At 40.0% G+C, this 17071-nt stretch overlaps 1 protein-coding gene across 1 annotated transcript; it reads right to left on the minus strand.

Annotated features, from left to right (window-relative positions):
- Positions 1 to 12094: 12094 nt before the first annotated feature.
- LOC137280730 (uncharacterized) lies at positions 12095 to 14051 on the minus strand. The gene is made up of 4 exons (XM_067811951.1): positions 13905 to 14051; positions 13793 to 13799; positions 13643 to 13739; positions 12095 to 12233 (listed from the first exon to the last, which is right to left on the minus strand). Exons 1-4 carry the CDS (start codon positions 14049 to 14051, stop codon positions 12095 to 12097), a joined length of 390 nt encoding a protein of 129 aa, XP_067668052.1.
- Between the last annotated feature and the right edge of the window lie 3020 nt (positions 14052 to 17071).

Consider the following 17071-nt stretch of genomic DNA (forward strand, 5'->3'; position numbering starts at 1 on the left):
TACAGTATTACAGTTTCTCCCACAGGCGAGTAATAATAATTGACAGTCGACTAGAACATTCATATCATTGACATCGATCCACACAATAGGAACGGAGTGATAGCATCTGCCATATTTACCATCCCACCCCATTAATCGAGACAAAATGCAGACCTCAACTAAAATCATACTCCCACTTCATTTCACTCACAATAATTGATGATGTGCAGTTTCTTGTGACACACCCCAGAAGTACCCGTGAGGATCCGGGGTGGAATAGGCCTTCAGCAACCCATGCTTGCCATAAAAGGTGACTATGCTTGTTGTAAGTGGGCACAAATGGGATCAGTGGTCAGGCTCGCTGACTTGGTTGACACATGTCATCAATTCCCAACTGCAGAGATCGATGCTCATGTCATATGGACCAGTCAATCCTGTGTTTAACATCGCGATTTACGCATCTGGGATACGATGACATGTGTCAACAAAGTCAGCAAGCCTGGTCACCGGATCCCGTTAGTCGCCTGTTACGAAAAGGATTGGTTACCCAAGATCAACCCTAACCCGGATCTCCACAGAGACATCGAATGTAGTATCGTAGATGCTTTATACCAGAACGATATAATGATCAGATTATCAATATGATTCATATCACCATGTCTACAAGCTTACCACTTACAAATTACACAGCCAAAGCTGATACACATTTTTGCTGAACTAGTTTACAAAACCTAATGTGAGTCATCTGGAGGTTAAGAGGTGTTGGAAAAGAAGTGTCCTGAAAGGGTTTACACTTGCAAATGTTAATCGTTAATCTTGGTTTACGTTTTTATTTACAGGCACATAAAGAAGGCAATGAAAGGTTAGTAAATCTCTTCTTTACTCATTTAGTTGCTTTACCAATCCCGATTCCAAGAATATCTTACACATCTGTTAGCTTGTCATCGCAGCGTGTCTTTACGTCTCCGAGTAGAAACTTGAGGGATTTTCTGCTTCGAATCGGTATCACATGCTAGCGGTAAGATGCCAGTGGAATTGACAATTTCATCAGGGACGGCGCCCGGTTGGTTTACTGTGATGAGACTACGGAGAGGGATCTTGTTTGTGACCCATTTTCTCATGTGTATTCCTGTGTACTTGAATGTTGCCATGATGGTATGACCTTAATATACATTCAGTCATTCTACCAACTGATATCACAGTCGGAAAGCCAGTCCTTGATACTATATATAGATAGGACTAATTTTATGACTACATTGTTTTCGTTTATGCATCAAAGTAGTCATGACCCATAAACTCAGAACAGATAAACATGAAGATGCTGATTCAGTACACGTTACATCTCATTTCCTTTCAGAAAAACGTGGCTCTGAAGATGACCTGTGTTCCGCAGGTAGGTCAAACAGGTCTTCTAGCTCTTTTCAAAACTGTTCCATCTAGGTTATAACAAACATCATCGTTCTGGGATAAGACTGAACATCCATCGTCGCTCTAGAGCAATGCCGCCTACCACCAAATGCAGTGTAGCAAAAGCAACATCCAACATTGCACATAAACACCACCGTCAGTATTTCCAAACTCGAAAATACCTTACCATTTAACGAGGTCAGTCCCAGTTCTATCTGCTGGAATTTAGATATTTATTAATAGAATTTCGTGGCCTTACTCTTAACGGATGTGGTTGCTCACCAGTATCTGCGGAGTACATGTGAGAATGGTTTGATGGTCCATATTGCACATAACGACTGCTGTCTAAGTCCATGATCACACCTAACTGCTTCTCAAAATGTGTTCACCACAATCACAGGTCTGGTCTCAATCAATGTTTCTCCCTGCATAGTTATAGTATGGGCAGGAAATATTGAGAATGTACTATAGGAATATTTTTATTTTGATTTCTAACATAAACAACCATGACCAGCTATCAAACGTTTGGGTTCATTCAAGGGAGACAACTATGTTAATCCTTTTTCATTAGTTTGTGAAGTGTTATCTCCCTTTGTCCACTTGCTAGCAGACGACATTTTAAGTGATCCTGAGTGTGGATGATTTAGAGAAGAGGAAGTTGATTGTAGAGCATTATAACAAGGACATCAGATCAGCTAAAGTGATTTCAAGTAGAACAGGCATCCCTTTGTCCACTGTTTATCGTCTGTTGCAAATGGATAGGGCATTGAGCACCAGGGAGGCGCGGGTAGGTCCAGAAAATTGACTGTCGGTGATATTAGTCGGCTTGGTATTCTTGTAAAAGTGTGAGTTTAGAAAACCTAAGGCTGGATATGACTGATAGCGGAACTGTGGCTGTTTGTAAAGAGACAATTAGGAGTGAGGTGCATGCAAATGGAGAGGAATTTCATCACCGTTCATCAAACCTGAATTAAAGGAATGAAGTTTTAACTGTTGCTTACAGCATATAATTTTTAACCAGAACAATGTGGATTTTCTCAGATGAAAGTTCTGTGTGGCTGTTTCTGCATAGACCACGAATTTCTAACTTTTCTATCAGTAGTATGCCCCACCCCACTGAAGCCTGCATTGCAGCCCATAGTAACTGTTCACCTGTCTTTGAATCTGGACTTATTTTCTTTTGATATTCACAAATCAGTACACGAGTACTGTACGAAAAATATTAAAAAGAAACAAAAACAAAAGGAATCCAATCCGTAAATTCTTTATAATTTCTGATCATACTGTACTGTGTTTAAGGCACAGTTTGATCAGATACCGCCGCAACACAGCTGAGTTATTGCCGAGTGGTGAGCTAAACCACGTCACGTGGAGCGTGTCTTTATATTTTACTGACGCTTCTTGTAGATGTATCACGCGACAACGGTGCGAGAGTTCGACAGGTTAAACATTGTGTGAATCAGTATGGTTTTCACACTGCGCGTGGCAATATGCTAGCAATACCAGGACAATGTGAATACAAGAAATGGGATTAACACATTAAATTCGGTAATGATTTGTGCCACTGACATTATATCCAGAACACCCGATACTAGAGTACCACATAACGACTAGCCCCTATCTTACATTTATTTATAAACACCCCCATCACAATATCTTACTCTCTTTGTTGCCCAGTCATGGTGGAATTTCTGTTGGCACAAAGGGGATTTTGCTGTTTTCTGTGTGATACTACTTGTCAATGCTCTGGTCTTATATATTTGATTAGATCTTACATCCGCGACCTAATGTAGAAGAAGAGAAGTGGGACGTCCAAGCAGGTGTTAATAGATTACATTAAAAAAAACAATCTGTACTTATTTGTGTTGTCAGTCATTAAAAATACATGCAAACAATTTTTACACTCTGAGTCGAAATGAGGGGGAAGGGCGGTTTTGTTAGGGGAGCACAATTCGAATGCCATGGGACACAGTTCATCCAAACTGGGTTCATGTATTTACCCAGGATTGAAGTGGTGCCTTTAGCTACTTAGAAGCTGACCCTTCCCATGTTTCCATGACAACAAGTTTGAGTCTGTTAATAGTATGTGGCGTAAAATGTATGAAAATGGCAAAGTCAGAGGGTATACGTTGCCGACAGGTGTGCAATTAGTTTTACATTAACGGTCAAATCTACGCCCCAGGCCTGTGGGCACGAGGGGATTGGATTGTTTCTGAGGAATTGTAATGGTCTTACGCATGGAATCTGTGACAACCTTGATAAACAAGACATTTTGGCACTAATCGATACGTTGACAGACGAAATGATTCAAATTGACTTGAGTAGCCATAAACATTTTGCTCATCATTGTGGCCATGCAAATAGACGCTCTAAGCGCAATAGTTTTGTACGCTAGAGAATGTTTGGCAAAAGATATATCTGTTGTCAGAAATGGCCTTAATATACTGAGTCAAAACAGAAACTTCACAAAATGTCATTTTTTAAAAAATAATGAATAGATTTTCTGTGATGATACATCTATGTAACCGACATGGGATCCCTGTCTTTCGACTCTAGAAAAACGTTAGCAAAAAACACTCAAACCCACCCATTCGCCGTGCAAATGACGTTAGTGCCAAATCATGGTTTGCACGTGCAGTCGATTACGTGATCTTCACATAGAAGTTTTGCATTGGCCTCAAGAATTAAAAGAAAACAGTTTTAAACCACAGTTCTAAAGGTACTTTAAATACCAACGTGAACGTGCCGTTGGCATGTTGCAAGAGGGAAGATCAGTTATTGACGTCGCAAGAGCAATGGAATGCAGCCGTCGTACTGTGTATGATTTGCGAGGTCGTCTACAACAAACTGGCACCACTTCTGATCGCCCAAGGTCAGGTCGTCCACGTTTGAATTCTCGAGCAGAAGACCGTCAAATCGACCTATGGTCTAGCAGAAAATGTTTCAGGTACGGTGCTGTGTAACTTTACTTTAAAACTATAAGTGCTATCCGTTTCCAATTTGGTATGAAGCTTTATAATTCTTCTACCATTGAGGATTTTAATCGTCATAATTTATCAGTCGATAATAGGAAGGTTGTGTGTAAGAGATGTCATTATTTCAAGTCACAACAACACCTCACATGTCAAGGGTGTTGAGCTACTTACCGGAACAGCGACCCGGTCATGCATATAGGCAGATCACATGTCACATTCTTACATTATGCTCGGCAGGTCATGTCACGTGACTTAAAGCACGTGCATTTCACGAAGTGCACACACATTTACACACAGAAAAATGTCCACATCGATTTTGTCGGCTGACGCCAAAGACTTTATTAGAAAAATCTGTAATTATTTCAAACGAGAAAGTGAAAGAATTATAAAGCCTCATACCAAATTGGAAACGGATAGCACTTACAGTTTTACAGTAAAGTTACCAAACACCTTGACGACAGATGCAGTAAGCTGTAGACGGTGCATCCTTTACCACGTCCTTGACAGGAGATACAGTAAGCTTCAGGTGTTGTATCCACTGTGTATTTCCCATCCTGGACGACAGATCCAGTAAGTTGTAGGCGTTTTATCAATTCCTTGACACTCAGACGCATACAGCTGCAGGCGTTGTATACACTCAGTATTGCACGTCCTTGACGACAAATGCAGGGAGCTCCAGGTGCTGTATCCATTCACTATTGCTCGTCCTTGATGACAGATGCAGTAGACTCCTGGGGATGTATGCATTTAGTATTTTACATCCTTAACAACAGATGCAATAAGCTCCAAACTACCTTCCATGCAGTATTTTACGTCGTTGCCGACAGCTTCAGAAAGACCCAGAAACTGTGCATGTGTGACATATTTGTTTGGCCTCGACCTAACTATTAGACAGTGAGAGACCAAAGTACACCACATGAATATATTTTGACTTTTATTGACCAATCCTGTCCCACACAAAAATAGGTGAACGAAAAACACCCCAATAATACCAAAGCAAAAGAGCTAACATAATGCTCAATAAATTGAAAGCCAAACTCTATCACACAAGACGTTTATTACGTACACACGACGTTTCTGGTTTAATATACTTACCCTCCATCAAGTATATTAGTCCAGAAACATCTTCATACTTCCGAGATGTCATATCATAATAACGTCACAGCTGGCACCTTAGAGGTCGGAGTGTCGCTTGTCAGGACGTTTCCAGACTTGTAATCAGATGTGTCTGCTGTTAAGAACGAAATCTGTGGGAAAGTTTGATAAACGCCCTATTTCACAATTTAGAACAATTTAAGAAACGGGTGTGAAGTGAGCAGGGCAGATAGCGACTACAGTATGGATGGCGCAGCAGGTACCTGTTTCACACAGACACGAGGGTCAGACACATGTAAAGTCTTCTAATAATGGTGTAAATATTTGCCACAGTTGGAGACATTATGTATGTGTGGGTAATGTGTATATTACTGTACGTATTACACAATACAAGTCTGTGTAAACAGTCTGTCTGTATGGAAGTATGGATTGGACCATCACGATTCATGAAAGCACTAAATGTTGTTACTGAAGGAAAGACAGTAAAATTGGTTTCATTGCTTGAGGAACTATTGATATAAATGTTCAGTTCTAAACAACAAGCACTGTCCGTGTAAAATGTGGTCTCAAACGTTGTCACTGATGAGCTCGAGGTTACAACAAACGATTAGGTGACACATATTTTCGAAAACAAATGTCCTCAACTGACCTCATTATTTCGAAAATGCGACAGTAATGTAACAAGTGCGTAGGGACAAGGGAGAGGGGAAGCACGGACGTCAGGGACCGCCTCGAGATATGGCACAGGAGGTTGATGGAGACGTGTGTTGCAGTAGGCAGACACACACATAACTGTTTTAGAATTGTTCCATTAAATTCTAATTTTGTCTATGACCAACTTGTAAAAAACATCAGCTAGTTCTGGTGATGCATGTACACCCTCTATTTTGCTGACAGTCGTACTGCATGTTTAGATGATGTATCAAGTGTTTTACATCATCAGTGTAAGATGTGAACAATGCAGTTGTAAGATAAATATACGACTCGTGTACAGAGTTTACTTTGTGTTACAGCACCACTGACTCGCGTATAGATATAGGCAGTCCACGAACTTCATGCCGCCTGCAGGATTGTGAAACTGTCAGAGGTGAAGCGGATCCTGGAAACCGGTCAGGCTGACGCCAACTGTAGAGGTGTATATATTTTCCTGAAGTCCCTAGAGGACTTACACCTTTAAACGATTTTATTGTTTAAAACCAGCGGGACTTCATTCATGTTTTCAATACATTCTGACTCAAACTTTCTTGTACACGAGAATAAGGAAAATAAGCACATGTACTCAGTTAAGTTTGCTTCGTCATTTTTATATGTACTTTGGTGTAAATACTTGGAAATAACAGTTATAGAAAAAACAAAAAGCACAATGATGCAAACGGTAGTGCAATACGTCTGCTTGAAATCACTTGTAGCCTATGAACGTCTACGTTATTGGAGACATCATCCTTCTGTTGTCGATGTAAACAAACATTATATCTTCGTTATGTCCAATAAAATAATGACAAAGAGAAGGCAGCATACTGACGAAAAATGTAGATAGTGTCCAGGCACTGAACACTTTCAATACATTTGATATATATCACCCATTCTGCACAATGGAAGAGAAGAGGCTTGCTGGGGATGTTTTTGCCTTTATCAACGTGTGTTGATATAATTGATATCAGCAGACACGAGGGTGACATTATATTTATTCTCGGCTGGGTAAAGTCTACATATACTTTCAGTATCCGTTGGGGTCAAATACGTATAGCGATGCGAATTAGAGAGGTAATTTGTAAATTAAAGGAACTACTTTCATACTTTAACAAACATGCATCAAGGCATCCGGATAAACGACCGTGCTTACGCTACTGTCGGGGCTTTGATCCCAGAAAATCCTTGCCTAGTTATGATAGATGGAGTAGATTACAAAGCGAAGATAAATATTGATAGACGTACGAATATACCATCATCAGTTCCCCTACCGACTGTTAGTGTTAGCGAGAGAACAACACAGGAATCCACGTACACAATGTCACGCAAACATTAAAGTGTACTTGTTGTTCAAACTGTTACCTTGTGACGTAAGGTATTTTATTACCACACATAGCTCGGGCGTCACAGACAGTTTCATGATTTATGGCATTTAAAATATGAAGCCAAAATGATACTGTATGATAAGTAGGTCACCATATCGTATGTTTATGGATGGTTGATTCCCTGCAATAGGAACAAACAATGTGTATGTAGTCACGCTAAATTATACAATGAATAATAAACGTTACTTTCTTCTACTCTGACAAATAGGTACCATAGCCATAGCTATTCTGTATTAAGTCTATTGTTGTAACGCTTCCTTTTTTAATGTTCCGACCTTTGCCACAACCGTTAGGGCTATTTGATACGTAGCGTCGTTTAGTGTATTTCTCAATAACTTTGTATTGTGGTTTAGAATTGTTTATTTGATAATGTTTAACTTTACATTGTTTTGTGGCTATTGTGGATTATATAAAGTGTGTCGTACATTGCGTTATTAGCACCATGCTGTTGGTGCTGCATGAACGCCTATAAGGTTGTATGTGAGATATTTTATCTATTGTATTACGTTTTGAATACTATGCTGTTTTGTAAATGTGTACTAAGTAGATTGTATAAAGACCCTCTGTTCTGTAATAAACTCCTTGTTTATTTACTCAGGTGTTGTGTTGTGTGTGGGTTGACATAGTCATACCTCTTGCCAAGCGAGCCAATTCCCCGAACTGGCGATTTAATATATGCCTGAAAATAAGAGAAAATACTGCATTATAAAATCTAATTATTTTTCTGCTTTCATTTCAAATAGTGTTCGTTTTCACACCCAATCAGGATTTCCTGACAAGCCCCCATCTGTTATTTTGTTCTAAAGTGTCTGTGGAATAAAATGATGTGTGTCTGTGGAATAAAGTACACGTGATTTAAAAGGCATCCCATGGCCATCCTTCATGAAACCCAATTTTATAAATACTATCCGGTTAGCCAAGAGCGTGTATTGGAGGTGTATTAGCCCGTACCTCACAACCGAAAAAACAACAAAATGTACATTCACAGAAACATTAGACATAAAAGTGTTGCACAAATCATCAGTTAAATGTCTGCCTCCCATACACGGTAACAACAATGAGGGCAACCGCGGCCAGGAGAAACAACGAGCACGCAAGAGATTCATCTCAAAACGATAACCTCAGATAACTGATGGGACTGAATCTAGATCACCTGAATCGACAGTTATCACTGCTCTCGGCCATCGTTTCGCTTTGCATTGCTACCGCGTGTATGTCTGTGTGCGTGCGCGTGTGAGTGTGCGCGCGTGCGTCTATGAGTTTTGAGCTGCCGATTTTGTGTCCCACATTCAGATATATACTCTTCAAAAAGGTAGGGGAACCTGAACTTTGAAGTCTGGTAGAAAGAAAACCCATTGAGGAACGTTACAATGACATTCATCTTGTGCACGCAGCATCATTTCACGTTATCACCACCGCAAACACAGTGCACGAGAAGCACATGCACTACACTTCCATGGGGTGTCATTATGACTCTGGCAGGTCGATAAATTACTGTACACTATTTTCTCCGATAAGTTTCTGTGCACGGTCAGGGTTTTCAGGATCAAATTACACACTAATGACTGAAAATTGTAAGCCTGAAATTTTCATGTCATACTGCAGTCACCTAACAAGGGGGATAACTGAACAAACAGCTTTGCATTGAACGATATGAATCCGGTCATGCATTCTCAAAACATCCATTATTATTGTATCAGCATTGATTCAGTCCCCTATAATCATCTCTAATGGGTGTACATGTTTCTATTGTAGTCATATTCGGGCTATCTCAGGATGCTAAACACCCACCCTTCCCCTACGACTGTGAAATGTGGTCGTTTTCTACATTGAGCATATTTCATCAAAAGACAGAGTCACCTGAATGTTTTTGGATGTACTTCACCTTGTATCGGTAACTATTTTCAGTGTGAGATATTGAATACATCTCTTAATTAATTGCGCTCATCACACTATATATATTACCTGATGTAAGTTAAAGTGTCTTTAATATGCAACAAGTATTTAGTGAAGACGCACACTGAAGGTATACGAAGAGCCATACTGACTGCACGGCGACAAGGATGAGAATGTTACAATGTTATTGGGTCTTCTTTTTTTGGTTCTGAGCTTCCTGAACATATTTAGATAAGACGTATTCACAGTTAGGCCTTCGAAAATCAGCCCGTTAACAGTAATGTGTTCTCAAAAAGTCAAATAAAATATATTTGATGCTGAGCTCAATTAAATTCGATTTTCATTATTTTTATATTTCTAAGTACAAGTGAATACAACAGTTCTCAGTTCTTAAACAATACATCATATCTATTTATTCCTTTATGTCAAAAACACACAAGAACTGAAACGTACGTTGTCCTCTGTCTATTCAACGGTAGATCAGGAAAACTGTCAGAGACGATCTCGGGGAAGTAACTCAACAGGTGCGTTCTCATTCTGATGAAGTGTCGTAAAATAATATAATATGTCCTTTGATTGACGTTTTGCTACTGCGGTCACAGGTAAGATTCATGGCTCTGAGCGCTATGTGTCTGAGCTACAGCATTCATGACAACGATGGGTAAAGACAGTTTTGTCCAGTGCCTAGTATTCTCATATAATGTTTAACCTTCCTTGATAAACATTCCACGGTATGTTAATAAACATGTCTGGGTCAACGCCTCCAGTAAAAGAAGACATGCGTCAACTGGGCCTGCATCGAGTCTGACTACACAGTCCATACTTCCAGAACACCTGGACACGAACAAACGAACACCTGTACTTTCACATATATTCCCTCACTATATATGCCTCACAACACACAGGGTATGACGTCATGAGATGTTCATGTCGTACTCTGTAAAATACTATGCTAGATATACTAGATATCGTTTTATTCGTTTTCAGGCCATCGGCCCATGTACATCTGTGAACATTAACATTGTGATATAGCATTAGTGACAATGATTATGCACTGCGGAGAGACAAACAATGTTTGACATATTTTGCTACATTGAGTATGGTTTGATGATCTTTACTACATACTAGTTGCTTATATGAGTAAGCAGTGGGGTTATCGGAAAATAGAGATGGTATATATCTAGCCCTTACCAAATTATACATTGGGCACACAAATAAGAAGTGCATAACATCTTCAACTATCTTATCATTACAATACTTACAGAAACACAATCGTTTATCGATACCATACCTTCGCCCATTGGTTGTTTGAATAGGCAACTCATCTAATCGAAGCAAACAAAAGCATCTCCTCAACTCCCAGTTTCTAATATTCATGACATAATATTCTGTATCAAAGCATGATTTTAACTGGAGATAATGTTTTAACCTGTAAAATGTACTTATGTTATCAAACATTACTTGCAAATTACACTCACATATGCGTTGCTTAAACAGCATTAAAAACCTATCCTTATCGCCAATATCCTGAAACCACCACACATCACCAAATCCAAAGCTGAAAAGTAGCTGCCTTAGACCACTCACCCATGTTGTCCTGCCAGATTCATCGAGTTGTTTCATTAAAAGATAACACTGCCTGGGATATCTGCTATTATCCATCCTCAAAAGTTTGCACCAATACTTAACACATTTAACATGATAATCCATATGCAATCGATGTCTACCACTCTCTGCCAAAACAGCATTACTAGAATTATATTTGCGAACGCCCAGCACAAACTTACAGAAATTAGAATGTAATGATTCTAACACTGGATATCTCTGAAATTCCCAGACTTCAGCACCATATAGCAACACAGGCTTAATTTTAATGTCGAATAGTTTAAATGCAAGCTAAATCCAGTTTGTGCTTCTGGGATCTTCTCATACAAATGGGCAAACTGAGCTGTAAAACACTATGACAACAATATGGGAGACACTTATTTTTTTTCATTTGTTCTAAAATCAGCAGTCTTGTGAAGTTTTTTCCAGTTCCAGTTTTTTTTCTCACAGAAGCAACCTGCTTCCGCACATATAGCTCACTCCCTGAAGCAAAAGATGACAAGGAAATGATAAATATATAATGTATTGAAATGGTATCAATGAGACATACACATGAATATAAGTTTCAGCTAGTAACTGATGCTGTGTTCACAGTAAGTAGTGTTATCCAAACTAAATTTAGTAAGCTTTCGGTTGTTTCATGGGTTGGCAGTTCACCTTGTGAAGAAAACCTACGGGAGTTCACATGGTTTCTGAAACTCAGAGTTCGGACTCATTCTGCCGCTCATACAAATGTAGAAGGTAACTTGAATAATAATAGAGTAAATCGTACTTGATGGGTATTTGTAAAACACATTTCCAGGAGACACCAACAATGCTAGCGGGAGTGCTGACAGATTGCTGTTACCATCTCGCTAATACTGCAGGCTAACTACGAACATAGAAAGATGTTTCGCTGATAAACTTCAAACAGAATATTGGGCTGAAATCTTGTATGGATCCTACTCGTAAGCTCGGATTCTGCACATCGTGTAACGCTAAGCAATTGGAATACAGTTATGGATCTGACGTTTTGAGAAATAAACATATCAGCATCTAAACAGATCGCATCTGAGAACTGACTTACATCAAGTAATGGCAGTTGTCCAAGAAGGAGTTGTAATATAATCTGGTCATATTCCCAGTCAGCACCGGAGTCGCTCCAGACAACGAACACTCTAATGTATTACTCAGGTGGTTTTGGATGCAAACAGGTTCTTCGCTGAAAACAGTTAGAGTTTATGTCAATGTGTAGTCTGTGAAACTCTTCAAGTCGAGATAACACAATTAACCTTCCTTCAAGTGGATATTACAGAATTTACCTTACTGTGTAAAAATCATTGTGTCGACCCCTTGAATACCGAAGACAAAAGAGATGATATGAAGTATACGCAAGACAAGACAAAATCCCACACCGCCTCCTTCCCCTCTCAACGTAATCTATCCTCTAAGTGTTCAAATGACACCTACGGGTATACAGGGTAGTCCATTCTTCTAGCATAATGTCACATTCTAGCACGACATTTTGAGATACTCGATTCTGATTGGTTGACTGCTGCACGTGACGTCCTTAAACCTAAATCAAAGGACCGCTAATTACACGTCGACCGCTTCACCTGCGTATGAATACATAGCACTCGCTGACCTTTTTGTTTGTAAACAAACATGTCGTTTGAATTAGACATAGGTGATTTTCACCCTGGTACCTTCTACGAGATATTCGGAGAAGAGAAATTTGATCTAAAACCGGAATGGTTCGGTGACGACCTACTGGAATCAAGCGGTACAAATGAAATTCTTCAACAACAGAATTTCTCCCGGTGTTTCATCACTCGTAACACAAATAAATACACAAGACGAACCTCACAATATCCATATATGCGGGGATGGAATTTTGTTCAGTGACGGCCGTTTGTTCGGTAATACCCGACACACCGCTCTACAAAACAATCGTACAAGACTGTACTGTATACGGCTGCAACTCCAAAACAAAGCACAAAACAGTATGAATTAAAATGAAAATGAAATTTATTATTATAAACAAATCTCTGTTACATGTGATCGTAGTAAGCAGTACACAAACCATTGTATTCGGTCCACCACTGTAACCCTCTTATCACATGCAGGTGTTGAGGCTAGAGAAATTGTCAAAATAAAAGGTCACAAAAACCATCAAAGTTTATCATCCTACAACATCGATTCATCGGCAGCACAGAAACGCCATTACTCAGCCATTCTTCACACCGACAATGAAAACACTCGGCCGATCCCTAACCTGATGCCTTTGGTCCCCGCTGCATCGTCAGTTGTTGCGTTCGGCTTTAAATGACATTTACCGGGCTTAAATCAACAGATAAAGGACTGCAAAAATGAAAGCAGAATGCCCTTATCACCTAATTACTAGCATAAAAACGCGCATCGATGACAAAAGAACATGCCCACAGATAAACATAAAAACAAATATATTCATTTATTCAGCAAGCTTTCATTTTCTCACTTCCATATAATAATATTCTAAACACTTTCATCAAGGTATCAAAATAATGTATATATTTTTTAAACGATGCTACAGATAAACCCGTAATGGAAGTCGAGTTTAAGAAAAATTTGTGAAGAATCTCAGCATCTCACCGACATTTGGCCTCATAATCTCTGGAACTGATATGACGCCAACGTCTCGTCTCTGACGCTACACCACTCGTCCAGCACCCGTCTGATTGTATGAACGCTTCAAGAGCCAAGAAACAATTGAAGTATAACTTTGCAAGTAATGTTGGAAACACTGGCACTAAGACATTAGTTATTTTTAAATGTAGCTTAGAGGTACAGGTAATCACTGCATGTTTCTTTAGAAATATGGTTTACGACGCCCTGTTTTCAATTGCTGTCTAACCTTGGCGCATACATACTTGTACACATTTGTGTATATCAGCACATCAATGTTGAGGTTGCTGCGACAAATATACCCCGCTTCTTGCATGCGCCGATGGTTTGCTGCCAGTCTGCCATGCCCGTAATTCCATGTAATAAACAAACACATACGTCAAATAACGTTCGCATCGACTTTATTTCCTGTCTTTGGGTAACCGAATGGTTGGACTAATTTTGGACCTGCATTGTTTGGACCAGCATTGGATTCCACCATTGATAAAAATGGTTATGTGGAAGTATCAAATAAGTTTGAATAATGGTTTGCTCGTGTGGATGTACACCACAGTGGTCCTTTTTGTTTGTGGGAGGTAATTCCAGCTAACAGTTTCAAGTCGCAACAACGTTATGCGTGCATCTATACAACGATGTTCTGTGGACTCACAAATACGTTGTCACAACGTTGTAAGTGACGTTGCACACTGACGTGATATTAACTTTGAGTGAGTGAATGCGTGGGTTTACATTTGCCCGCACTGAGCAATATACCAGCTACATGGCGGCGGTCTATAAATAATCAGGTCTTTACCAGACAACCCAGGTATTAACAGTATGAACATCAATCTATGTAACTTGGACACGATGACACGTGCGAACTACGTCAGCGAGTCTAACTACCGATCCCGTTAGTCGCCTCACACACCACAAGCACGGCTTACTAAAGATCATTTTAATCAGGGCATTGTCAGTAAGAATGGAAATTACGTTACTAAGACTTCAATATATTTAGGAGATGGTAATCATATAACATAATAAGTACATAATGCACTGCAGTCAACGTTAACGTTTCAGAAACGATGAAACATAGCGTGTATCAGGGGATACATGACGCTTTGACAGGTACATATGTATTTGCTTTAACGTTATGAAAACAATGTTGTAAAATTACGTAATACTACAACACTTTGTCATGACATCACCAGTCTATAATTAAACTATGTGTGTCAGCTAGGAGGTTTCCCTGGATTTACGTGTTGGGGAAATCGGCCACGTCACAACTTTAAACTTCAATATTATGTAATAATGTCGCATTTACTCCGATTATAACAGGGGGAGGTGATAGCGTAAAGCAGTTCCCGGAACAGAACGCCCGTCCCGTCCATGTACAGTGGGTGGATGGACATAGGAGGAATACCGGGAATGTTGGACCGACTCAAATTAGTACCCGCCTTGTTTGTCTATAGTGTATTTACATATTGTGCTTTGTGCGATTCCGACTTTATGTGGAGCGTTTCAGTGCTTTTATTTTCAATGAAATAAACTAAATCTTCTTCTTCAGGATCACATTTCAAGTGGACAATCAGACTGGAGAGGCACTCGTGGTGGGTGCTGGGTCACGCTAAGAGCTCGCCAACACCCCCGTAGTGGACCCGGGGGAATATTTGGTCCATCAACCCGTTTGCCGTGGGTTGCGGCCCTGTGTCGGTGGAGGAGGGGATCCTGGTGGTTGAGGGCAGTGGGAGCAGGACCAGTGTTCCTATTGCTCAACACACCACCTTGGGCCCGGTTCAACCAATCGGCTGGTCACGTCAAGCCCTGTGCATGATTTGTATCCATTTCATCGCACGAATTTAATTTTGGACTTGGTTTAATTTCGATCTTGACTCTATAGCTCATCAAAAACTTTTCTCATTTTGAATTATGTTGTTGTGATCTTTGCCTAGAGTCTTATGCCCAGAAGGCGGTGGCTCATGGGCCAATCTGGTGGACTAATTATTTTTAATTCCTCTGCTGGAGTATATCATCTGAGTATCCTTGGTGCTGCAAGTTGGAGACCCACTTGTTTTTAGCATTGTCCTTGTGATACTCCGTGGTGGGTGGGGAGCTCGGATGATGAAATACAAAACAAATAACCATGGCTTATGAAACTCCTCTGAAGAAAACCAAACGTCAGCTTGAAGTAGATCCTGTTGACAATGACCTGAGATTGCCCACACCAATCGATTACTGGCCACGTTTTCTAGTTATTGAGACGGAAGATAACACTCCATTGAAATTAAACCCTTTTGCTGTGTCTAAGGGAATCCAGGGTATTGCTGGAGATGTAAAGACTATCAGGAAATTACGGTCTGGTGCATTGTTGGTTGAGTGTGCCAAAAAGCAGCAATCAAACAATCTGTTGAACACCAAAACATTTGTTTGGCATTCCCGTCACCATCACAGCCCACAAAACACTCAACACGAGTAAATGAATTGTAAGAGACCATGATCGATTACTCGCTGACATGTCGGAATTAGACATCGCGTCTGAGATGAGAGATCAGGGTGTACTCTATGTGAAACGTTTTTCAACTCGTAAAAACAATGAAACCTTTAAAACCAACACATATCTGTTTTCTTTTTCTTTACCTTCTGCTCCAAAATCTGTCAAGGCAGGCTACTGCAATCTAACTGTTGACACATACATTCCCAATCCTCTCAGGTGCTTCAAATGCCAAAAGTTTGGCCATGGAGTAAACTCGTGCACCTTGTCTGTTGTATGTCCTCACTGTAGTGAAAAGACCCACACAACAGAAGATTGTAACAGTACTGTTAAAAAATGTGTCAACTGTACAGGGACTCACCCATCTTACTCTAAGGACTGTCCTGTTTGGAAACACCAAATGGCAATTAATACAATAAAGTTCACTCAAAACATCAGCTTTGCTGATGCAAAAAGACAAGTTCTAAGCTCGGGACAAACAGAAAGCTATGCTTCCATTGCGAAAAGAACTCCTGAAACAACATCAAGCACAGTTACTGTATCTGTCAGCTGTCAGACAGACTTAACTTGGGTCACAACGGATAATCCCAACCTTCTCTCACCCACTACAGCTACTCAAAAGGAGAATCACTTCCTGGTCCATCTCAAAGACAATCAGAAACATCACCCGATCTTGAATCATCTTCACAATCGTCAACAAAGTCTCAACAAAGTCTCACTAAAACTAAAAGTAAAAAGCCAGATTCTGCAAAAAAAACTCAGTGGCAGAGCCCCAAAAGGGTCAGAAAATAAAATTCAATTATTCAATAAATATGGATCACTTGAAGACATGGACGTATCTGAAAACGTCCATTCTAGGGCACATAGCTTGTCGCCCTCCAAAAGAGTGCGGGGTAGATCCCCAATAAATCCCCCCAAAAGATAGTTTA

The sequence above is a fragment of the Haliotis asinina genome, chromosome 4 (genome assembly GCF_037392515.1).
Source record: "Haliotis asinina isolate JCU_RB_2024 chromosome 4, JCU_Hal_asi_v2, whole genome shotgun sequence".
Lineage (NCBI taxonomy): Eukaryota > Metazoa > Mollusca > Gastropoda > Lepetellida > Haliotidae > Haliotis > Haliotis asinina.